At 44.2% G+C, this 26,151-nt stretch overlaps 1 protein-coding gene across 5 annotated transcripts in view; it reads left to right on the plus strand.

Moving 5' to 3' along the window:
* PPP2R5C (protein phosphatase 2 regulatory subunit B'gamma) overlaps nucleotides 1–26,151 on the plus strand; it is a 120,863-nt gene that overhangs the window by 12,749 nt on the left and 81,963 nt on the right. For 2 of the 5 annotated variants that reach the window (XM_031454323.2, XM_031454325.2), the window contains exon 3: nucleotides 3,381–3,543. In XM_031454323.2, the coding sequence (XP_031310183.2) occupies nucleotides 3,381–3,543 (163 nt within the window). Of the gene's footprint in view, nucleotides 1–3,380; nucleotides 3,544–24,369; nucleotides 24,564–26,151 lie in introns of those variants that run through there. The other 3 variants (XM_010999426.3, XM_010999428.3, XM_031454321.2) reach the window with 3 other exon arrangements.

The raw sequence follows: 26,151 nt of genomic DNA on the forward strand, positions 1-26,151 counted from the left end.
GTATTTTGCCCGTTTTTTTAAATGAGTGTTTTTCTATTGCTAGAGTTCTTAACACAGGCAAGGCACACCTCGATTTATTGTGCTTCACTCTGTTATACTTTTGCACAATAGTGTTTTTTATTAAAAAGTTGAGCTATGGAACCCTTGTTATCAGATGATGGTTGGCATCTTCTGGCAGTAAGTATTTTTTAATTAAAGTATGTGCATTTTTTAATGTAATGCTGTTCCACACTTAATAGACTACAGTGTAGTGTAAACATAACTTTTATGTGCAGTGGGAAACCAAACAATTCACGTGACTCGCTTTATTGTGGTATCTGTGTCATTGCAGTGGTCTGGAGCAGAACCTGTAATATCTCCTGTATCTCTGAGCTCTGCCTGTATATTCTGGGTCCTAGACCCTTGTCAGATGTATAACTTGCAAATATTTTCTTCCATTCTGTGGATTGTCTTTTCATTTTCTTAATAGTGTCCTTTGATGCACGAAAGTTTTCAATTTTTATGAAGTCCAACTTAGATTTTTTTCTTTTGATGCTTCTGCTCCTGGTGTTATATCTAAAAAACCATTATCAAATCCAAGGTCATGAATATTTATCTCTGCGTTCTTCTATGAGTTCTATGGTTTTAGCTCTTGTGTTTAGGTTGTGAGCTGATTTTTGTAATGTGTGAGGTAGGAATCCAGCCTGACTCTTCTGCATGTGGTCATCCAGTTGTCCGAGCACCGTGTTGTCTAAGAGACTGTCTTTTCCCATTGAGTGGTCTTGGCTCTCAGTTCTGTTCCCCGTGTCTACATATCTGTCCTCATGCCAGCACCACATTACTGTGATAAAGTGCTCTTTTAAAGACCTCAAGAGGCATGCAGAAACGGGTGTCCATAAGCAGCGCATCACTTGGTGTCGCGGAGTCTCCGGCATGCAGTCATGGTAGTGTGGTCCATCCCTCTTAAGGTCGCAGAAGGGGAGAGGTCTGCAGGACACCGGAGAGGAGAACTGCTCGGGTGTGGATGAGGGAGGTGGTGTCTAAAGTCCAGCGACCCAGCAAGGTCCGGCCCCACCACTCGCTGCACGATCCTGGGGATGGCCCTGTGCTCCGAGCCTGGGTTCCCTTGCCTGGAGAGCAGGGCCCTAGGGTGCCCTGTGGGACTGAGGAGGGTCACAGCTGCTCCCACTCTGCTTCCCACCTGGACACTGCTTGGGACAGCTGGCTGTGGGTAGGTTGGGGGGGTCACAGGGACTGTCAGGGGACATCTGGAGAGTTCCGTGTGGGCAGTGCCCCCCTTTGAGTGCTAACTTACTCATCCCAGTGGCCGCTGATGTTTGGAGCTGGAGAGAAAGATGTCTTCAGAGCTTCTCCATTTCTCCAGGCCCCTCACTTTTCTCTGCTGCTCCACGACCTCTTTGGGCCCTCAGTTCCTCAGGCCTTGCCTCCCACACATACTCGGAGGCCATCGGATGCACAGCCCTGGCCTGTCAGACCCGTCCTTTTCTTCCTCTGCTTTGTTGTCCCTGCAGGTGGGCCCAGTTCCCTCCCCTGTGGCCTCCCAGTCAGCATTCAGCGTGTTTGGGCCCCTCGTCTCCCACCAGCCAGAGAGCCCACCTCCACCTGCTTCTTCCCCCGACGTTCCTTTCTTCCCAAGGAGTCACGGATACTCCGGGTCTTCCTGCTTCATCCTCAGCCCAAGGGCCTCCTTGTGCCTCACCCGCCTCCAGACCTGCGCGAGGCCGAGTCCAGCAGAGCCCTGCCCTTGGTGGCGTTAGACGGGTGGGCACTTCTCCTCCCTGGAAGGCTCTGTTCCCTCAGCCCGGGTGATCCCCCATCCCACCTTCATCCTGTCCTGCGTCGCTGGCTATCCCCCTCTTCCCCTCCCTCGCCTGCCTCCTCTCCCCCTGCCCTCACTCACTCGTTCCTTGATGTCGGTAACCATTCGATAGGTTGACAGTCCCTGGGTGCCAGCTGTGTGGACACTGCCTGTCCAGCCCTGGGTCCTGGGCTGAAGGACAGACGGGACAGGCTACTCACTGGTCTCACTGCATGCAGGGCCGGGTGGGACAGACAGTGACCAGGAAAACAGAGTTTCAGTTGCTAGGAGCGTGATGCAGAGACAAAACTGTCCTGGAGGGGTGGAGGGACTGGAGAGGCGGGACTTCAGGCTCTTCGTCTCCCGCGTGTGGCGTAGCCACACGGGTACTGCAACTCAGTGCTTTCTCAGTTGAGCTTCCTTCCTTCCCGTGTAGATGACTCATCCCACTGTCCACCCTCTGCAGAGGCCGGGCTCCAAGGCTCGCCATCCCACCTGTGGGCTCCGTCCGCCCTCACCCCAGTCCCCCTGTCCTATCCTCCATTTGATTCTCTGTCTTCCTGCCGGGGTCCAGGGGAACATCTTCACTCCCATCTGGACAACCAGGAAGGCCTTCCTGTGCATCTTGGGCTTCCATTCCCCCCACAGTCGCCATCCACCCTGAGCCTGTGGGCCTTTTAAAGAGGAAAACTCACTTTTTGTGTCATCGCCCTACCCAAACCCTCTCCTTGGCTTCCTGTCCCTTCAGATAAACATCAGACTCCTCAGCTGGGGCACCTGGGGTCGAAGGCAGGGAGAGAGGCTGGAAAGAAGAGCCTCTCCTGAGGCTCAGGGGAAGCTGTCACTCACCAGCCGTCCAGTTGTGCTGGCGTCCTGTTGCCGCCGCTCAAGCGGCCACAGACTGAGCTGCTTGAGAGAGCGCAAACTCCTTACCTCACACTTCTGGGGCTCAGAAGTCTGAAATGGGGCTGAAATTAAGGTGTCTGCCGGGCTGGTTCCTCCTGGAGACTCGAGGAATGTCCGTGTCCTGGCCTTTCCCCGGCTTCCGGGGGCCACCTGCACTCGTGGAGCAGGGCCCCTTGCTCTGTGCTCCAGCCGCGTAGCATCTTCCAGTGTCTCTCTGACTCTCTTTGTCACCTCACTGCCTTCTCTTGTCTTGCAAAGACCCGTGTGATTACCTGGGGCCCCCCTGACAGCCCAGGATCCTTAACCTCATCACACCTGCAAAGCCCCTTTTGCCAGGTAAGGAAACATCCACAGCTCCCAGGAATGAGGGTGTGAACATCCCTGGAAGGTCACTGTCATCACATACACATCAGCCCGATAGTCAGAGGTTTGAAAGAAGATAGGAGATTAGGTGTGTCTGTGAAATACGTCGGAATCTAGCACGACTAGAAGTGGAATGTAGCCTCGGACTCCAGCAACTATAAGGAGTTAAGTTGTTCACAGTAGAATGAGCGGGACTGTCCCAGAGTACAACTTTTATGTTTATGTGTATTTTTTCCTGTTCTAATGGTGCTATGAGGTACCATATGTTGACATTTGACGTATTCATTTGTTTTTGTTTTCATTTTGGAAACAGATTCCCAGCAGGAAAAACAGCCTTGTTGCTGCCCCGTCTGCAGTATCTAGTAAAATAAAAGTGCCAGTCCCTCAGCCTGTAGTGAAGAAAGACAGACGGCAAAATTCTTCCAGGTTTAGCGCCAGCAATAATAGAGAACTTCAAAAACTACCGTCTTTAAAAGGTAATTTTTATTATTTGTCTTTTAAAAGTTCAAGTTTGCCCTTTTCGGGGGAAGGAGTAATGTTTTGATAGTTTGCTACCTTCTTATCTCGCTGTATTTAAATTCTGTTGGCTTCTTTTTTCTTCTTTGTTGAGGTTTTTTTTAGATTGAATGCCACTAACTTACCCTACTAATATTTCAAATTCCAGAGCTATTTAAGATAAAAATGTAATCGTGAGACTATCACAGGCATAAAACACTTTAAAAAAAACAGAGGAAAGACTTAAATCTTCTCATGTTAATTGTAATTGCACTAGCCGGCTTTCTCTTAACATGATTCTAGTCTCTCCTTTGTCTCTGCACTCTAACAATTCAGAAGGAAGTTACTACAGGTAGAGCAACTGTGAAAACCGCGGTTAGAGCCTCTTGGGTTCGCGGGAGTCGGAGAAGCCAGGACTGTGACCAGTCTTTCATGGGCCTCCTGCTTAGGAGTCTGTGGGGGTGGCCTCCACCCAGGGTTCCTATTTGAGATTAGTCAGGGAGCACTGCTCTGTGCTTCAGATTTCCCCCAACACAGCACAGCCACCCCTTTCCACCTGAGGGTGTTCAGTCCCACTGGGAGGTTTTGAGGTTGAAGTACATAAAACCTTATCTGGGGAAAAGAGGAAGGACCCCAGAATCAAATGTGAACCCCTGAAAACCTTTACATTTACCAAAGTGTAAGACGAGTGTAATGAAACATCAGACATTTTGCACACCTTACATTCATGAGAGCGGGTCTCTACAGTTAATTCTCGTCACGTGTGAGCTCGGAGCAGGTGTGGGCGGTGTGTTCCAGCGCCTTCCCCGCGGTGGGGCAGAGCCCAGTGTGCCGGCCAGCACGGCCCGGGGCTGGGAGAGCGGGTGCGAGGAGGCATGAGGGCTTCAGGACCACAGGCTCTCCTCTCGCTGCCTTTTACAGAGCTTGCTTCTGGCCTGTGTTTGGTTTAGCTTGTGTGTAGGTAACACGCACACCAAATTGTGTTTGAGGAGTCTTCCCCTCCCAGGTGGTCTGTACCTTCCCGCTGTTGGGGAGGAGCACCTGCCCCGGGTTCTAGGGGTACCGCCTCAGGCCAAACCAGGGGCCTGCTCTGCTGGCGCCAGCATCCCCCGTTCCCACGGTGGGGAGACCACCTGTGAGCAAGCAGAGGGTCACCTGCCTGCCGTCACTCCTCCCAGTGCCCTGAGGGTGCCCGGCCGGAATACGTGAATGTCTGGGGTGGAAAAGGCTCCCGGTAACTACCGCTGAGCCTTCGTGGCGCAGGTCCATCCCTCGTGCCCGTGCCGGCGGCAGCTTGGCCCCTGCCTGTCGGAGGGGGGTTCTGTGTCGCACACCCACACAGCCGGGGGGTTCCACGCCGTCGGGCCGGCCCTCGCTGCTCTCGCTGGTGCGTCTCTCTCGGCTGTTCTGAAGCATCAGAGCGTCTGATGCACACTCGGTAATTTCAGCTAGCCCAGAAAAAGTGGGAATCAGTTGGAATTACGTTAAAGACATATTAATTTGGGGAAGACTGATCTTATTAATACTCTTTTCCCATCTATGAAGAGGAAACATTGCCTTCATTTTTCTAAGTCTTGTTTCCTGACTTTCTGTAAGATTTTATGATATTCTTGGGAGTCTTCACCTTTGCAGTAAATTTATTCCTAAGTGCTTTATAGTTTTTGTCACTCTTGTGACATGGTCATATTTTTTCCATTTCTGCTTCTAAGTAGTTCTTGCTAATCTAACGGTTGGTTTTTTAATGTTCTCTTATTCTATCACTGTTACCAAATTTCCTTGTTAGCCTTAGTACCTTTTTTACTAGAGTCTGCGTATATAGTCCTGTCCTTCATAATTAGACACTTTTATCACTCTTCTAATATTTATACCAGCATGCGCTGGTTATTTTCACTGTATTACACCGTTAGACAGGACCAGTGAAACAGGTGAGAAGGTGAGAGCAGGCCTCCCTGGCTTCTCCCATCCTGGTGAGAGGCTTCGGCCGCCGCCGCTGCACAGACCACCTTTGCTCGGCTCTGACCCGCACCGCCCTGACTGGTTGGTGTCGTGTTAGCACCACTGCTGACTTTTATCAGATGCCACATGATTTTTCTCCTTAAGATGTGGCTGTAGTAAGTGCCGTGTTGATAGATCTTGTGGCTTTGAGCTATCCCTGCATTGCTGGGGTAAACCTCAGTATGGTCACAGTATATTACACTTTTATATGTGCCAGGTTCAGTTTATTAATTTTCGTTCGAGTTCTTTTCCATACTCACTATGTGAAGCTGGTCTGTAGTTGTCTTCCTTTCTTGTACCCCTGCATTTTATAAACTCTAAGATGCGCTGATACTGGCAACTGTGGTCCTTCCTGAAGGTGGTCTATAGGTTTTTATGCTGCTCTCTCATGCTCCCATCTGATGACAGATTTTAAGGTGCACCTGGATTTTTAGCAAAAGTCAAATGTGGAATAGCGTGCCGTCTTACAGTCCATGACGGGGTTACAAGGTTGACTTAGAACCCAGCTGGGCCTCGTGCTTTGCTCAGTGAGTAAGTCTGCAGATTCCTTCCACGTTGGGTCAGCGTAGAGTAGGTCATGTACTATCACGTTACGTTCTTTGATGAGTCTTTAATTTCTTCCGTACCTTTGGTGGCAATGTCTCCGTATAAGTTCATTTATTCTTTTGATATTTTGTTCTCAATATGTTTCATTTCTACTTTTATCTTAGTTACTTAGTCTGTTTTCTTTTGTTTTTTTCTTCTCCTCATTTATTGAGTTAAATACAGAGTTCACTTAATTTCAAGCCATGTATTCCTCTGATATAACTTCAGCTTTATCAATAGATTTTTCTTTCCCAAATCATAGACTTTTCTAAAGAGTTTTATTGAGTTATAATTTTCCTACTGTAAAATTCCCTCATTGTAATGGGAAAATTTTATTATTTTAATAAACATGCAACCATTACCATAATACAGTTCTAGGATGTTTCCGTCAACCCCCACAAAAAGTTCCCTTATGCCCATTTGCCATCAGCCCCCACTCCCACCCCTAACTCCAGGCAGCTGCTGATCTGCTTCTGTCTCTGGATTTGCCTTTTCTGGATGTTTTATGTAAATGAAATTGGCAATATGTAGTCTTTTACATCTGACTCTAAAATTAATGTTTTTAAGTTCATCCATGTCGAGTAGTTTGTTTCTTTTTAATGCTGAATGATATTCTCTGCTGTATGAATATCCCACATTTTATTTATCCATTCACCAGTGGATGGACACTTGAGTTCTTTCTTAGCTATTATGAATAATGCTGCTCTGAACATTCAAAAACAAGTCTTTGTTTGGAGGGGAGTGTATAGCTCAGTGGTAGAGCACATACTTAGCATATGAGGTCCTGGGTTCAATCCCCAGTACTGCCATTAAAAAACGAAACAAAACAAGGCTTTGTTTGAACATACATTTTCATCTCTCTGGGGTGGATACCTAGAAGTGGCGCTACTTGCCTGGGAAGTTTATGTTCACTTTTTAAAAAACAGCTGAACTGTTTTCCAAATCATTTTATGTTCCCAGCAGCAATGTGTGAGGGTTCCAGTGAATCCACATTCTTGCCACTGCTTTCTATTGTCTGTCTTTTTGACTATAGCCTTTCTTACGGGAACGTACTGTTACCTCCTTATGGTTTTGTCGTTTCCCTAATGACTGCAGGTGTTGAACATCTTCTCATGTACCTCTTAGCCATTTGTGTGAAATGTCACACTAGATCTTTCGCCTATTTTTAAATTGGCTATCTTGTTATTACTGAGTTACAACAATTCTTCATATAGTTTGGATGTAAGTCTTTATCAGATATATTTTTAAAAATTTTTTATTGAAGTATAGTTGATTTACAATGTTGTGTTAGTTTCTGATATACAGCATAGTGACTCAGTTATACATATATATTCTTTTTCATTTATTATAAGATATTGAATATAGTTCCTGTGCTATCAGTAGGACCTTGTTGTTTATCTGTTTTATATATAGTAGTTAGTATCTGCAAATCCCAAACTCCTAATTTATCCCTCCCCCTCCCTTTCCCTTTTGGTAACCGTTAAGTTTATTTTCTATGCCTGTGAGTCTCTTTCTGTTTTGTAAATAAGTTCATTTGTATCATTTTTAAGATTCCGCGTGTAAGTGATATCATGTATTTGTCTTTCTCTTTCTGACTTACTTCGTTTAATATGATAATCTCTGGGTCCATCCATGCTGCTGCAAGTGGCATTGTTTCATTCTTTTTTATAGCTGAGTAGTATTCCATTGTATAAATATGACTATATCTTCTTTATCCAGTCACCATTTTATCACCTCCATCTGCATGCCTGCTTTACGCCAGTACCACACTGTCTCCTTATTGTTTTAGTTTCCATTTCTGTGGTGAGGTCAGGTACTTTACAAATGTTTATTGACCCTTTTCCATTGGACTGCCTGACATTTTTAATTTTTGTTTAAGAGTTCTTTATTCTGAATGTGAACTCTTTTGGTTATTTATATATGTAATGGAAAACCCCTTTTCCGTTACAGTTTGTCTTTCATTTTAGCCATTCTGGCGAGCTGGTTTCAGAGTTAACTAGTGATGAATGAAGTTAAGCATTTCTTTGTAGGTTTATCAATTGTTCAGATATATTCTTCTGTGAAGTGCCAATTTAAGTCCCTTCTTTCTATTGAGGTTGTAGGATTTTAAAAAAAATAGATATGTAGGAGTTCAGATATAGGTCCTTTGTAGATATGAGAATTACACATTTTCTTCTACTCTGTATCTTGAATTTTCACTCTCAGACGTTAGCACTTTGAGAGAACTTTGCCCTGTTTAATAAATCTTTGCTTCCCACCAAGTAATGAAGGTGTTAGCCTAGGTCTTTTTTTCCTAAACCTTTAGTTGACCTTTCACCCTGAGCTGTGCAGTCCACGTGGAGTTAAGTCTCGTGTCTGCTGTGATGTCAGAGGCCACAGTTCGGTTCCCCGTGCGGTTCCCCGTTCGGCACAGCAGCCTTGTTGAAAAGACCTCCCCTCGCTCGTCGCCACACCCCTCTGTCATAAATAAGGAACCGCCAGAGTGCGGGCCCACTTGCGGGGTGCAGGTCCACTTGCGGGCTCCGGCTCACCCCACGGCTGTCTGCGCTGTGTCCGGGCCACATTGTATTTTCAGGAAAATCATACCAACGTTGTGACCAATATAATGACTGAAAGGTTAAGATTTCTGCGTTTTTCGTTTCCTCCCTTTCTTCTTTTTTCCTGGTTTTCTGCTCTCTCTTCATTGTCGGGGCCCTGGACCCCCGCATCGCTGCCCGCACTAGCCGCCCACCTCCAGGCGCGCTGGTGCGACGCTTCCTCTCCCACAGGTTCTACGTCAGGCTTCAGAGATGTCTGGACAGAAAGTCCTGGGCTTGTGTTGTCTTTCCACGAGCACCTTAAGATTGTTGCCCCACTTCCTTCTGTAATAAAGCGTTACTGTCAGGCTCCAGGGTCAGTTCACTTTTCCTTCCCCTCCAGGCTGCTTTGTCTGCTTGCTTTGATGCCTAAATAGGGTTTTTTCTTTAAAGGCCCATCATTTCAGACTGTGTCGTTCTGGGCTGACCTTCCCACGTGCGTGCTGTGTTCTCCCAGTTTGCAGTGCCGGGTCTCCTGTTCTTGGGCTGTTGTTTGGAGGGTGTGTTCTGCTCCTTGCTGTGGCTGCCTCCTGCACAGACTCCTGGTGCATAAATATTGACTCTTCTTTGCCTGTTTTTATATTTGTTGTCTCTCTCTGTGTTTTTATCATTTCTTTTTGATTTAATTTTTTTCTCTCTTTCATGGACTGTTCCCTGTAAGGCATTTTATGTTGTGATTATTTGCTCTTGTTAATCTTCATTTCTGAAATCATTCTTGCTTTTATTTTTAATTCTTTACAGAGTTACTCCCTATTTCTGAGTTTTTCTATTTATATTCATGTAGTCCTTTGACACACTGTGTTACTCCTTTAATGCCTTGTGTCTCATTTTGAAACTCCAGTCGTGTTGTCTTTGCGGGGCATGTCTGTCCTGCTCCCACAGCCGCGGGGCTGTCATTGCTCCCTTGCGCGTTTTCCTTGGAAGAACTCTGTGGGGCTCAACTTCCATCCTTCCTTGTGCTCGTGTGTGTGAGATTACAGAAGAGAGACTTGGGCTCTAGTTTCAGTTATTTTTGTGAAATTTTCAGAAACGTGTCACTCACCTTCTGAGCGCCCTGATCCTCCCTCTCCCTGCTTCTGTTTTCCTGTCCCCTTCCCCTGTCCCTCTGCCGTTCAGTCTGGGCCCTTCCCACCAGTTGCCCCGCAACGGGACCTCCAGGGGCCCCTTCCGCTTCCTGCCGCCGTGCTCTGCCCGCTGCTCCTCTGCCGTCCTCCCTGCGCCCCTAAGAGCACACAGGTCTGTGCTGCTGATGGTCCGTCCCCGTGCCCACGTGCCCGTGGGGACACATTCCACCTACTTCTGCTGTAGGTGTTGGCCATGGGTGTTTGGTTTTGCCATCTTAGTTGTACTGCATGATTTTATGCAAGAATTTGGAGTGATTAAAAAACTATGGCACACTTTTCATAATATCCAAAACTTGGAAGAAATCAGGGTGGCCTTCAGTAGGTAAATGTTCCTTTTGCATCTCAGACTGTCCATCTGAGGTCAGATTCTTCTGTTTGAATACATGATTTAGAATTGTCTTTAATAAGAGTCTACTGGTGGCAAATTATTTATCTGGAAAATGCCTTCGTTTTGTCCTCATTCTTGAAAGATAATCACCGAATTCTAATTGTAGATTCTTACGTCCCTTCAGTACATTGAAGATAAGGATTTCATTACCTTCTGACTCCCACTAGGGTTGAGAAGCCACCTCCATTCTTTCTGAAGGTGCCATCTGTGATTTCTGACCCCTTTTCTGACGGCGCTCCGACACCGACGTATCCGTGATTCCACTGCTGGGTGTCCAGGCGTGGGCTTCTTTTGTGTCTGTCTTTTTTGCAGCTCTTTTTGAATCTCTGGGTTGTCACGTTCCCTCGTTTGTGGAAGGTTCCCAGCCATTGTTTCTTCAGTTATCTCTGTATTAGTTTCTTTTTCTTCTGTTTGGCTCTAATCAAGTGTGTGTTGGACTTTTTCATTTTCTGTCTGTCTTTAATCCTCATCTGTATTTTCAGCCTTTTTGTGACTTACCGTGCTGTTTGCTTGATCAGAGTTTCACGTGATCCATGGGGAAGGGCCAATTTTCTTTTAAATTTTCAACCCTTCATGGACTAATACTTTAATAAAATACAGTAAAAATTAATTACTATAAAAATGAAATATAAAATATAGCCATAAAATTTTAAATTTCAGATATACTCTTTCATTTATGGAAATTCTATTTTTAATCTGCAGTGATTTTTTTTAATGTTTTACTCTTCTCTTGAAGATACCGTCAAATTTATCATTTCTTTAAGTATAGTAAACATAGCCACTTTATAGTCTGTATCAGAAAATACCAATATCTGAAGTCCTTGTCATATTTTGCTCATGGTGTCTTATTTCCCCGTGTACCTATTTTTTTAGTATGTGCTGGTCACTGTACTCAAATATTTTAAATCAGTTGAAACCTAAGATGAAAGCATCTTCTTCCACAGGGATTGGTTTCTGCTTCTGCCAGACATCTGGGGTCACTCCTAGTCTGGGAGTGCATAGCCCACAACATTAGTTTATGACCTGTTAAATAAGCCATGCCATTGTCCAGTTAAATATCCCCCGATTCCCTGTAGTTCCTGAAAATGGAAGCCTTCTTTGGGTAGAACATGTCAGAGGTGATGCTGTGTGACTCAGGAGGTATTGTCTTTCTTGTGAGATGCATCCCATCTGGTAACTCTCATAAGTGGCACTGGATTTTACTGCAGTGTTATATCAGTGTGGTGGTGGGTTGATCTCTCCATTGTCCAGTGACATCCCCTTTGCAGTTCAGAAAGCACCAGTGGTAGTCCACAAGGATGGTGGTCCACAAGGACGGTGGTCCACAAGGACGGTAATCCACAAGGATGGCGGTCCACAAGGATGGCGGTCCACAAGGACGGTGGTCCACAAGGACGGTAATCCACAAGGATGGTGGTCCACAAGGACAGTGGTCCACAAGGACAGTAATCCACAAGGATGGTGGTCCACAAGGACGGTGGTCCACAAGGACAGTAATCCACAAGGATGGTGGTCCACAAGGACAGTAATCCACAAGGACGGCAGTCCACAAGGATGGCGGTCCACAAGGATGGTGGTCCACAAGGATAGTATTCTATAAGGATGGTAGTCTAGTCTACAAAGATGGTAGTCCACAAGGATGGCAGTCCACAAGGATGGTGGTCCACAAGGTGTATTTTGGCACCCTACCACTGTCTGTTCCCCATCAGCCATATGCTAATGCTTTGAACACCACCTGATAATCCTTACCTGAGTCAGTAGTTTCGATAGAGATTTCAACATTTAATCTGGCATTCTTCTAAGAACAGAGAGATTTCTTACCAACTGGAGATATTTGGTTATCTTGACATATAGCTCCTCCTGGAAAGTGAGGATAAGCTTAAATCCTTTGCCTTTTTGTTACCAATTTCCCTCAAATGGTGAAAACTAAAGGTTTTGGGGGTCTCCTTTTTGAATGTCATGACTAACTAATGTGTTTCATTAATTTCAGTTGTTTTAGTCTACTGAAATCGTCATCTTTCTGATGTGCAGGTGCATGGTTTTAACCTCGGGGTGACATTTGGGCTAGCTCCTGTTATCTTTCGGCCTGGCCACGTGTATTTCTGATTCCTTGACTTACGACACAGCAAGATGTTCCCCAGGCTTGTTTGTACCTTCCCTGCCTCAGGCTTGGAATCAGCCATTTTTCAAAGAGCCCTGATTCCTCCTGGTAGGGAATGATATTAGAGACCAAAATCTGGGTGCCAGGGGTGCTTATTGCTACCGGACTGATGTTGCTTTTGGGTGCTTTCAATGGAGAGGGCTAGAATATAAATATATATTCGTATGGATATTTTCAGTTCAACCTCAACGTTATAGTGTTTTCACTTGTTTCTTGAATTGTCGTAGTTTTATCTATCTTACATTGAAAATTCTTGATTTCTAATATCAGATACAATTATTGCTGTATTGTATTAAAACAATTCACAGCAACAGTGATGTTATTATAGGCAGCAGGAACTTTGAGTTGGCTCATTTCATTGCGAAAAAAGAGCTGTTGGTATATTTGTTGAGATCCCATCAGATTTTTTAATGTCCAAGGACATTGGCATCTTCAGGATATTCTCATTCCTTTTCTAAGAGTGTGCTGGCTTTCTGTTTGTTCAAAGCCACTTTCATTTCCTTTTGGGGTGTTTTTAAGTTTCCCTCGTGTGGGTTTTTGCACATTTCTTTGTAAGTGTGTGCCCAAATATTCCATTATTGTTACTGTTGTAAATGGGGTCTCCTCTTCTGTTATGTCTTCTAAGTCGTTGTTTATTGTTTGTTTGAAAGTTGTTGGTTTCTCTGTCTTCGTCTCCTTTACTGAATTTCCTGACGGTTTGCAGTAGTTTTCACCTGATTCTTTTGGGTGTTCCAGGTGTCTACCTAGATCCACACGTAAAAGTAATCTCACCTCTTTGTTCCCAGCTCTTATCCCTCCAGTGTCTTCCTCTTGAGTCGACTGCAGGTTCCAGTAAGATGTTGTGTGTGGTGGTGTAAGCAGGCATACTTGGCGTGTTCCTGACCTGACTGGGAATAGAAGCGTGGTTTAAATGGCATCTATTACTCCCCAGATCTTCAGCTCTTACAGACTGTGCTGTAATCTAAGTCTCTTATTGTTCACATCTTTGAACCCTTCTTTAAGCAGAAATCAAGGAAGGGAGGTGCTGATCAAAGACCACGCATTTTCAAGAACCCTTCACAGATGCTGTCCAGAGAGGGGCAGCAGGTGCACGTGTGCCCAGAGCGTGGGAGGCGCCTGTCCCGTTGCGCCTTCCCAGTGCTGGGGCTGTTTAAGGGCTTTAGTCGTTTGTCAGGTGGAAAATACTATTTCCTATATTTATTTATTTAACCATGAGGCTGAATATAGTCTTCAGGCCCAGTTCATTCAAACATTTCTCTGAATGAGTCCCTTCTTTTCATATTTTTGGTCTGGAAGATAGAAGCGTTAAATGAAGAGACAATTTTTTAGTTGACTGATGGATCGTGGACGTTGTTTCTTAAGGCCGTTCTCTCTGTTTTAGAGAAGAAAGGCCTGGGGAGAAGTCAGTTATAGCGAAACCACTAGAGCTTAGTAACAACAGGCTAGAGCCCCTGGGGCAGGAATCTGGAGCTGCTAAGTGTCAGGGCTTTTGCAAAAGAAGTTGTTATGTTGTTGTTAGGAGAACTCACATGAATTTTTAAAAATTGGCTTTTGAATGGCAGTTAAAATTTTATTTTATATTTGTTGCCTTCTTTGTGAAAATACAATACCTCAGGCTCATTCAAAGCAGTTCATTTTCTGATACAGTTGAAAGTCATGCCATACGAGCGGGTCGTTTTTACTGCTTGAAGGTGAATTAACATCTGTTTAGGGGAGCTTTGCCTCTTGCCCTTTAGTTGAAGAATAAAAATGGAGTGTGAGAAGTTAGCAGAGTGCCTGCTCTCCTCCTGGTTCAGGACCTCTGCTTTCATCAGTCTTCTCTTCTGTGGCGAGTTGGACTCTGTCTTCTGCTGACTGCCCACGATAACAGGAGGAGACAGCTTGGTGAGGCAGGCACCAGTTCACAGCAAATGTTTACTGACCTCCTGAGTGGTCTGAGCATGGGGAGGCAGTCAGGGTGGTGACGATGACACAGGTGGCCCTTGCTCTCAGGGAGATCCCAGACCCAGACCCACTGAGTTTCCCAGCTCCAGCCCCTCTTGGCTGCATTCTTTCTGCAGCTGGGCCAGAGAGGGCCATGGGGAGCTGCTCTCCTGGCAGCCGGAACCCAACCCCAAGCTGCAGCCTGGTCCCTAGGCTGCCATCCCCTCTCCTCAGGCCACAAACGTGGCTGCTACCCCAGGGTTTGTCTCGGGCCTCTGCCTGTCATACCCTGCGAGTCCCTTCTGACCAGAACCGGGCTGTGTGGTTTGAACTGCAGCTGAATCTCACATGTTGTGTGAGCTCAGGCCTCCCCAGCCCTCACCTGGGTTCTTCCCAGCACCTTACATTCAGCTTATCACGCACACACACTCGTGCACACTCACGCTTATCCCAGGCCCAAGTTTTCTCCTTGCTCTGCCTCCGGGGCAGCCCCCATCCCCTGCTGGCTCTGCCTCCTCCAGTGTTTCCTGAGTTACCCCTGGCTCAAGCCTACCTTATCTTTTTTCTTAAATTGTGGTAAAATATACATAGCACAGTAGTTATCGTTTTAACCAATTATAAGTGTAAAGCCTAGTGTTGTTAAATCATGCAGTATCCCCACTGTCTGCTCAGCACCCCAGCAAACCCCGTGCCTGTCATCCCTCCCTCCCCCGCACACAGCACCCTCCTTCTCCTTCCTGCTTGTGGTTTTGACTCCTCCAGGGACCTCAGATGAGTGGAAGCATACTGAATTTGCCCCCTCAAGCAATGTCTTCAGGGTTTGTCCATGTTGGAGCATGTGTCTGGTCATTGAGGCTGAGGAACATTCCACCATGTGGATGGACCACTGCCGATTGATCTGCTCATCGTGATGGACACCAGGTTGCAGGACGTGTTACAGGTGGCTTCACCCACTCCGGGCCACTGAGGGCAGAGGCTGTTCACACGTATTTCATTGCCCAGCCCAGCATCTCCCAGGGACCCAGGAGACACAGGCTTGCTGAAGGAATCAAAAGCCCCCTTCCTGTCCTTCCAGCCTCCTTCCGTTTTCTTACTGAGAAATCCCAGCCTCGCCCCACCTGCGCCACAGGGTCTTGATGAAACAAGCTTCGCTGCTGACAGGTCACCTCTGCTCCGCACTTTGTGTGGGTCTCCTGCCTTCTCAGAACGGGGAAGGGCGGTGAGGACTTGCTCGGGCTCTGAAGGTCTTCCAGCCCAGCTGCGGGGAGAGCAGGAGTAAGCCAGGGCCCCGGCTGCGCTCAGGGCGGGCTCTGCCCCTCCCAGGTCCTGGCCACGCGCTCGCCAGCCTTCCCAGGACGGGCTGCGCCTGCCCCTCCGACCTTGCCCTTGGCCGCAGCGGCGCTTGGCAGCCTCTGACTGCTGAGTAGAAAATCTAAGGTGCTGAAGGAAGAAGTCTGTTTTAATCTGTAAGTGAAGCCAGATTTTTTAGGTTATGTTTCTTACCCAGCAAAGCACATGACTGGTGCCTGCGTGTGACGGGTGCCCACTCGGTCTCCAGTTAAGAGTCTGCTCTGCCGACAGCATCGCAGGCAGGTCGCGCAATTCTCTGTGTTCAGAACACAGCCTTCTTTTAAAGAAAGAAACTGCAAAACGTCTGCACCAAAGTATGAGCATATTTAACTTGCCCATAAAATTGCCTGGGAGATGAGAAATAAAACCTTCAGCTGAATTTAGAAATGAAAATTTGAAAATTTTATTCTGAAGTGCTGCCTGCACACGGAATGTATTTACAGGTGGTTTGTTTTTAAATAAAGACCCAAACAAAATGGTGGAGGAAGCAGACAATAAAGAGTTAACTCCTTTTTAAACCGTGGTCTTTGTGCGGGACAGCGATGCTCCTGTGTATGGTCCTTGGTGGGCCCACGCATGGAGAGCGGTGGTCTGTCCGCTGTCAGTTCTGGGAGGAGCCTGCACAGCGGTGGCGGGGGTTAGGGGGCTGGTTGTCAGGGGAGGGTCTAGAGGCCATGGAGGCAAGTCAGCCATCTGGAAGGTACTGGAGGGCATGGTGGGGGCTGGATGGGGCTCCGCATTGTGGGTGGACAGTGTCGTTCTCCAGGTGATGGTGTGGCATGTCCCTCTTAGTCCAGGGAGGAGTTGTCTAGCAGTGCGGAGCTCTGTGGGGTCAGAACTGGGTGTTAACTGCTTGTCTCGGCCACTCACTCAGTAGAGTTGACAGAGCCCCGCTGGTGCATCCTGTCCAGGGAGGGAGAGGACGCCTGCCCGAGGGGTGAGTCAGGGCCGTGTTCTTCACTTGTACCATGCGGGGGGCCCCGGCCTGGGTCGCAGCTGCGCCCTCCTGAGCTCCCCTCTTCACCAGGGGCCTTTGCGCCTCGGAAGATCTAGGAGTTGGGGAGATCGCGGACGCCTCCTTTGCAGTGAGGAAAGAAGAACCAGCCTGGGGTTACTCGGGGCTGCCTCACTGCAGCTTACGCCCAGGCCAGTGAGGGGGCTGCGCCGAGCCTTTTCCGGGTGCATTTGCTGAGTGCTTACTCCTCGGTGAGTAGAGTCCTCCGGGGCTGAGCTGAGCCTCAGGGCTTAGATGAGCCTGTAGAGCGGTGCAGGCTCGCAGCAAGAATTTTCTTTTGCCCTTAATGAGGCTCTGGGGATTGAATGCAGGACCTCGCACACACCGAGCCCCGACTCCACCACTGAGCTGCACCCCCACCCCAACAGTGAGAATCTGAGTTAGGACACAGCTGATTCTTTGAGGCAGGGAGTCAACATCCTCTGATTTGGTGGATCGGTTGTCTTACCTAATTGAGGGTCATTTTGCATGCGTGTTCTTATGTGCTTGATCTCATTTACACACCACGCAAACCTGTTGCATTGTATTTCCTGGGTTCCCATCACAGCCCTTTCCCTGTTCGTAGCCTGTGCCTGAAGGGCAGCACTCAGGGAGGGATTCTCCCTGCTGTAAATTAATCTTTATGTCTTTTTTAAATTGTTACTTTTAATTTTCATGAAAGTATTGTGTGCTTATTTAGCAATACCAGAAAATACAGAGAAGTTCCAGAAAGGGAAACCGTCCACCACCCATAGCTGCAACCGCAGCGGTGATCACGGCTGACGTTTTGGGAATGTTTCTTTTTTTTTTTTTTTTTCTTTCTTCCCATTTATTTGTTTATTTATTTAACTTTTTTTTCATTGAGTTATAGTCATTTTACAATGTTGTATCAAATTCCAGGGTAGAGCACAATTTTTCAGTTATTCATGAGCATACATACGTTCATTGTCATATTTTTTTTCGCTGTGAGCTACCACAAGATCTTGTATATATTTCCCTGTGCTACACAGTATAATCTTGTTTATCTATTCTACACATGCCTGTCAGTAGCTACAAATTTTGAAATCCCATTCTGTTCCTTCCCACCCCCTTCCCCCTTGGCAACCACAAGTTTGTATTCTATGTCTATGAGTCTGTTTCTGTTTTGTATTTATGTTCTTTTTTTTTTTTTAGATTCCACATATGAGCAGTCTCATATGATATTTTTCTTTCTCTTTCTGGCTTACTTCACTTAGAATGACATTCTCTAGGAACATACATGTTGCTTCAAATGGCATTATGTTGTCGTTTTTATGGCTGAATAGTATTCCATTGTATAAATATACCACATCTTCTTTATCCAGTCATCTGTTGATGGACATTTAGGCTGTTTCCATGTCTTGGCAATTATAAATAGTGCTGCTGTGAACATTGGGGTGCAGGTGGCTTTTTGAAGTAGGGTTCCTTCTGGATATATGCCCAGGAGTGGGATTACTGGGTCATATGGTAAGTCTATTCCTAGTCTTGAGGAATCTCCATACTGTTTTCCACAGTGGCTGCACCAGGGAATGTTTCTTTTTATAGTCATACTGTATATGAAAAATTATATACTGTCCTATTCACTTATATTTTTTACAAATTTATAAAATTTTTTGATGGACATCTAATATTTCACTGTATGGGATAATCCCTTTGACTTTAAGATAGTTTCCAGTATTTTTAGAATCATAAATAAAAATGTGATGCTTCAAAAAGAAAAAAGTGCTTAGGAATTAACATAGGAGGTGAAAAACTTGTATGCTAAAAACTACAAAACATGGCTGAAAGACATTTAAGTAGATACCAATAAACAGACAGATATGTGTTCTTGGTTTGGAAGACTTAATAGTATTAAGACATCAGTACTGCCCAGACAGATCTACAGATTCAATGCAATCTCTATCAAAATCCTAACAATTGTTTTCCCAGAAGTAGAAAAATCCATTCTAAAATTCACATGGAATCTCATGAAGGGACCCCAGATAGACAAAGCAATCTTGAAAAACAAGAACAAAACTGAAGTCTTACATTTCCTGGTTTCAAAACTTACTGCATAAAAGGTATGTTTAACGTTTTTTTTAAAACTTACTGCAAAGCTACAGTAATCAAAACAGTGTGGCACTGGCATAAAGTCAGACATACACCAATTGAGTAGAGTAGGGAGCCCAGAAATAAACTGTCACGTATATGGTCAAATGGCTTTCTACAAGGGTACCACCCATTCAGTGGGGAAAGAACAGTCTTTTTAACAAATGATGCTAGAATAAAGGGATTTCTACATGCAAAAGAATGAACGTAGACCCTTATTTTACACCATACACAAAAGTTAATTCAAAATGGATCAAAGACCTAAATATAAGACTAAGACTGTAAAATCTTAGAGGAAAACATAGAGGATAAGCTTCATGACATTGGATTTGTTAGTGATTCCTCAGATATGACACCAAAAGCACAGGCAACAGTTACATCAAATTTTAAAACTTCTCTGTGCCGAAGGACACAGTCAACAAAGTGATAAGGCAACCAACAAAATGAGAAAAAATATTTGGAAATCGTTTATCTGATACAGGATTAATATCCAAAATGTATAAAGAACTCCTGCAAGTCAACAAGAAAACTATCCAATTTTAAAATGTCCAAAGGACTTGAATAGACATTTCTCCAAAGATATACAAATGGCCAATCAGCACATGAAAACATGATTAACATCATAAATCATTAGGAAAATGCAAATCAAAACCCCAGTGAGTTACCACTTAACACCCATTAGGATGGCTATTGTCAAAAAAACAACCCGATCCAAAAATGGGCAGAAGACCTAAAATAAACAAGCAGTTCTGTAGTGAAGATACACAAATGGCCAATCGGCACATGGAAAATGCTCAATATCACTAATTATCAGAGAGATGGGAATCAAAACTACAATGAGATGTCACCTCACACCAGTCAGAATGGCGATCATTAAAAAGTCTACAAACAATTAATGCTGGAGAGGGTGTGGAGAAAAGGGAACCCCCCCCCATACTGTTGGTGGGAATGCAGTTTGGTGCAGCCAATATGGAAAACAGTATGGAGATTCCTCAAAAAACTAAAAACTTACCATATGATCCAGCAATCCCACTTCTGGGTATATATCTGGAGAGAACTTTAATTTGAAAAGATAACATGCATCCCAACGTTCATAGCAGCACTATATACAATAGCCAAGACATGGAAGCAACCTAAATATCCATCGACAGAGGACTGGATAAAGAAGATGTGGTATATTTATACAATAGAATACTACTCAGCCATAAAGAAGAATAAAATAATGCCATTTGCAGCAACATGGATGGACCTAGAGATTGTCATTCTAAGTGAAGTAAACCAGAAAGAGAAAGAAAAATACCATATGATATCACTCATATGTAGAATCTTAAAAAAAAAAAAAAGAGCTGGGGGGAAGAACACTATGAACTCACCTACATTTTAATAGAAACAGACTTGCAGACATTGTAAACAATCTTATGGTTACTGGGGAAAGGGGGTGGGAAGGGATAAATTTGGGAGTTTGAGATTTACAAATGTTAGCCACTAGATACAGATTTTTTTTAAAGTTTCTGCTGTATAGCACAGGAAACTGTATTTAATATCTTGTTATAACCTTTAATGAGAAAAATATGAAAATGAATATATGTATGGTATATGCATGACTGGCACATTGTGCCGTACACCAGATATTGACACATTGTAACTGACAGTACTTCAATTAAAAAAACAAGACAAAACAGAAAATAACAAGTGTTGGTGAGGATGCAGAGAAATTGGAACCCTTGTACACCTCTGGTGGGAATGTAAAACAATGCTGCCACTATGGGAAACAGCATGGCAGTTCCTCAAAAGATTAAAAATAGAATTACCATACTTAGCATTTTGGGGTATTACCAAAAAGATTTGAAAGAAAGGACTTAAATAGATATTTGTACACCCGTATTATAGCAGCAGTATTATAGCATATTATAGCAGAAATAGCCCAGGGGGTATTGTATATATATATATCAAGGGATGAATAGAACAGTGTGCTGTATCCCCGTACCATACACTTACTACTCAGCCTTAAAAGGGAAAGAAATTCTGACATCTGCTACAGCATGGATGAACCTTGAGGACATTACGCTGAGTGATGTAATCCAGTCACAGTGGGATTCCACTTACATCAGGTACCCAGAGTGGTCATATTCAAAGAGACAGAAAGTAGAATGGTGGTTGCCAAGGGCTGGGGGAGAGGGAAGGGGAAGAAGTGTTTAATGGGGGAAGTTTCTGTTTTGCAAGTTGGAAAGAGTTCTGGGGATGGATGGTGGTCATGTATGTACCTAATGCACTTAGAGCTGTACACTTAAAAATGGTTAAGATGGTAAATTTTATGTTATATGTGTTTTAGCACAATGTTTAAAATAGATGTTTTAAAACACGATGCTCACTCATGGCTAGTAGATTCCCAAAAGTAAACATCCTTAAACAAAGAATCTTGGTACATAGTCTCAAATTATTTTTCGAAAGGATCGGAACAACTTACAGATTTGTTGGCAGGGTTACAATATGCCTTTCACCAGTACTGAGTAATTATCATTTTAAAAATTATTGCTGATTTGATAGGCAAAGAAATATTTTTTTCACTCAATTATTGAACAGTTACAGTCCTTTTGTAAACTGAATCATTTAAATACAGAGGTCTCAGTTTTTTTCCCTCATTACAGCATAATATTAATTCGTACATATAACGTTTATGTTTCCTTTTGATTTTTGAAGGGAACATAGAGAAATTCGTAAATTTTTTAATGTGAGGAATATCCCTTAAGGGTTTGCCCAGTGTTTTTTAAATGGCCTTTTCTTGCTTGAGAATTTCCACTTCCCTCTTCTAAAAGCTGTGGGGATTTGGGTGGGGGTGCGGAGAGAGCGGGGCATGATTTTGACTTTTAAAAATTTTAACTATTTGTCTTTTTTTTTAACAACTTTATTGTGGTATAATTTCTGTGCAGTAAAGTACGCATATTTCAGATGTACAGCTGATGAATTTTGATAGATGTGCACACCTATGAAACCACCGCCACAATCAAGATAGCTAACATTTCCATCACTCCGCAAGAGGGGCAAATTTCGGATTGCATTTCAAACTGTATTTGTCTTTTATTCAACCCACCTCAGGTTTTGTTTTGGTGTGAGGTGAAGACTTACATTGACTTTTGCTCACGTGTCGCCAGCCAGTTATCTGACTGAAGCTCCCTTCCCATCAATTGGAGTTCTCTTCGTTACGCTGTTACACTTGTGTGAACACACTCACTGGTTTGGGGCTGTTGCTTCTGCTCCGTGACATGCCTCTAAGCCCCTGTCACACTGCCCTTCATTCATCAGCTTTATAGTTGGTAGGACCTGCCTTTCTCATAAGAAGTGTTCTCGTTCTTCTTGCCTTTTATTTTTCCAAGTGAACTTTCAGAATTATTTTGTCAGATACTCAGAAAAATAAAGTGACTCATCTGAATTTTGACTAGAATTGCTTTAGAACTATAAATCAATTTGGGGAAATATTAACATCATCATACTTACAGTATGTGGGCTTCTAGTCCAGAAACACACCTTAGCTTTATATGTTCAAGTCCTTTTTTTCCTCCATATTATTTATCTATTTGTTTGCTTATTTTGTATTTTAGAGTATGTTTCATCAGTGACTTCCAGATCACAGACTTTGAGTTCTTTAAAGAACTACTTTATATGCAAAAGGCTTCAAAAGAGCAGGGGGCGAAAATCACTAATAAAGTTGAGAGCCTTTGATGTGAGATCATTAGGAAAAATACATCAAGAAGTGTCTTCAGTTTTTCTTTGACTTTTATCTCTATATTTTATATAAAGATTCTAGGAGTCTCTCCCTGTTATTTCGGCATTCCACTCATCAGCACAGTCTCAGGACAGACACGTTTCCCATCCCATCTCCTATGAGACATTAAATTATTTGAAGGCAGCTCCCTCTCTCTTGTTAAAGCACAGATCTGCAGCGAGCACTTGCTTCCTGACCACTTTACCCAGCCCCCTGCACGCCTCGTTCTAACTGCACTTAAGTCTCAGTTCTTCTGGCATCACTCCCTGAGTAAGATGATGGGGAGTCCAAGGAGAGCCCTCTCGAGCACCTGACGAACTCATAGGGTCGGCGGCCAGGATCCAGATCCCCAGTACCTGACCCAGAGCCCAGGCTGTTCAGACAGCAGAGGAGCCAGGCAGGTGTGAGGCCAGGCGTGCTCTGGCAGTGAGAGCCCACTCCCCTCCGTTGTAATTAAATTCATGGCCAGCTATGGAACCCAGCAGTGTCCTTCAGCTCTGTGGAAGGAGGGGGTGGGGTAGAATTGGTTTGCTTTTATTTGATTATTTTTTAAACGGCTATTGATACACATAGTAAAAACTACATTCTTTCTAGTGCGGGGGACTGAGTTCATTCGCTCACTGAAATGTGTCGAGTGCCAGCCACAGATGTACCTGCCAACCCCGCTCGTTTCGGGTGTTTCTTATTCTTGTGAATTATGTTTGAGAACCAGAGAGCTTTTGGTTCTTGTTCACAAGCTGGGGAAGTGAGGTGTGGGGGTGGGGGGGCTGTGTGAGAAATTATAAAAAGAGGAGACGTGGTTTGGACAAACTTAGTTGTGTGTGTGTGTGAAGTGAGGAATTTTTTCAGTTCTCTCGGGCAGAGCTGTTTTTCTCAGAGCTTACTCGTTCTCTTTTAGAGATGGTCATCACACTTCTTTCTGTGGGGAGTCCTCTCTCCAGCACACACTTCCGCCCCCCAGGATATTCCAGCTCAGAGATGATGTCCTTCTCCCTGAAACAGCTTTTTACATTAACCTTTTTGAAGATAGGAAACTAAGATTCGAATAATAGCTTTTAATACCAGCCCCATAAAAATAAGTGAAATATCTCTTTTTAATTAAAAAAGTTTTAATTTAAACAAAATATGAAAAATTAAGGTAATATGTTGACACCGTAAACATTTACATTTCATTTTATGGCTTTTTTAAAATTTTTCCCAGCCAAGTGGGATAAAGACTTTAATCTGTAGCACTTTAGCTATTAAAGAAGCTTTCATTTTCAATACAATTTTTTAACTGAATATTTCCAATAATAAAGTTAGACCTCGAGAAAAGCCAGTGTTTGAGGATCATTAGTTTGTAACTGGGTAGTAAGGAGACTGAACGGGAGCCCAAACTAACAAATTGGGGTTGTCATGTTTGAATAGCCATTTACTTAAGAAATACTGGGGTGTCAAAATGCTAAGTATGATGCAGGCAGCACTTGCAATAGAATGTCGGAGGTGGCCGGGTGGGTATAAAGTACCATTGAATTTGGGGTACCACTTAGGGAAATGCTAAAATTTAAAGTTCACATAGACACATATGCACACTTTTTTTTTTGGTGGCTTTCTGAGAATCATTTGTTTACAGTCTGGCCCGGGTTGTGGCCTCAGTCCTGCCCCTTCAGAGACGGGATCCTTGCCTAAAAGTTATTGAGAAAGGAAGACTGCAGAAAGCCAAGAAATGTCCAGGCTTTCAATGCACACTGACAGCCAAACAAGAGCGCTCTTTCCATTTGCAGTTTTTTAGTGTCATTTTAAGTTGCAGCTTTGGGCCAATCAGCGGCTGCGTGCCTGCTGACGTCACGAGGCGGCCAGCTCCCTCCAGCTGCAGAGAGCTTCAGTGTGTCTTTTTTTTTAACTAAAATGGAGGCTGGTTTCTTGCCTTAAGGAGTACACTGCCCTTCCCGCTGGAGTCTAGATGTTGACATGTAACAGAGCGGGCAGCAGGATGGTGGTGGACGCGGCCAGCTCCAACGGGCCTTTCCCGCCCGCCGCCCTTCTCCACATTCGAGGTAAGTTATTGTGTGTGTCACTGAGACGGAACCTTCTGTGGTTAGTTAATAAATGGCTATTGTGCTTCAGATAAGAAAAGCAGGAAGTCCTTTCCAGCAGAACTCCCCCCGCGTGGTGGCCGAGCTGACCCAAGGAGGTTGGGTGTGTCGCTGCAGTTTGGCATTTTACGAACTACTTACAGAATTTGAGTCTTGAGAGAGGCCTTGCATGCATAGTTGAAAGCTGGTTTTTCTGCTTTCTGCTCGCTCTCCCATCCCCCTTTCAGAGCCGTGCTGATGTCAAAGGATGTGAAGTCACTGCCCGGGGAAGGTATTGGGTGGGGGGAGGAAGGAGAGGCGGGCCGCCGGCGCCTGGCCAAGTTGTCCGCACGCAGAGTTTCTGTTACATCTGCGTTGCTTAACACCCCGCAGGTTTCACCGGGGACACAGCTCTGAATTAAAGATGAATCGCAGCCCGAAAATATGCAGAAGTGCTTAGAGGAGAACTTCCTTTAGGAGGATTGTTTTCATTCTTGCCACGGAGCCTGAAAGAAATATACTTCTGCTTTGAAATATTGAAATCCATTGTGGGTCGTAATTTCTGAGATGTTAGCGGTTTCATGGAACAGTAGGAAACAGTTGGCATTTAAATAGGCTCTGTATTGACATTTGATTTAAAATTTTAGTGGCAACAAGTTTTCAATGTATATATAGATCACTTTTAATTATTACAGTTTGCTGCTTGTAGTTTATACAAAATTTGGGTTCAAAATTTAGTCTAAAAGCACAATTACCATAGTAATTAATAATTATATTAAAATATACGTATCAGGGTAATCATATGCTTATTCTTAGCTTTTAAAAATATCTGTTCTACAAATTTTTTGTTCACAATTGGGTGAAATAGAAAATGCATGTTAAGCTTCATCAAATCACTTTAAAATTTATATCATCATAGCTCTGCCCTGTTAGAATCTCCTTTAAGGACCCATGTTCAGGAAGGGTGGGGGCAAGATTTTTAGGTGACTAATAGTCTGTATGACTAAAATGCCAGACAAGATTTTTCAGATCCTAGGGTGTACCCAGGGACGATAAAACCACATGAATGCCCAGTCTCTTGGAATAAAATGGGTGTTGGTTTTCTCTCCAAACCCTCTTTAATGAAGCTGGTGGAAATTAATGTCCACGATGACCAACCTGTAGGTCAGGCTACAAATTCATTGTTTTGCAGCGCACCCAGGAAAAAGCAAATGTTGACCACAGATAACATTTAGGTATTTTAGTTGCAGGAACTGAATAGACCAAAATAGAATGTAATTGTTAAGGTTTAAGTTGGTTCTTAAACACTAACCAGCTAGGAATAAGAAAATTTTATTGCATGTAAGATGTATACTTTTATACTTCTAAGTTATCTTCTTATAAAAGATTTTTTGTGCATTTTCTGATTTTATTAGACAATGTACTAGTCATTTTCTGAACTATGAATTTATTCTGCAGTGGAATCAGTTGATTTATATCTTATACCACATTTTTAAAAATTTTAAGGCTTTATTATGACCCGTTTGGATTTTTTTTTTTTTTGCTGTCGGTTGAGTGGTTGGTTGGTTGC

The sequence above is a fragment of the Camelus dromedarius genome, chromosome 5, assembly GCF_036321535.1.
Source record: "Camelus dromedarius isolate mCamDro1 chromosome 5, mCamDro1.pat, whole genome shotgun sequence".
In the NCBI taxonomy this organism is placed as follows: Eukaryota; Metazoa; Chordata; class Mammalia; order Artiodactyla; family Camelidae; genus Camelus; species Camelus dromedarius.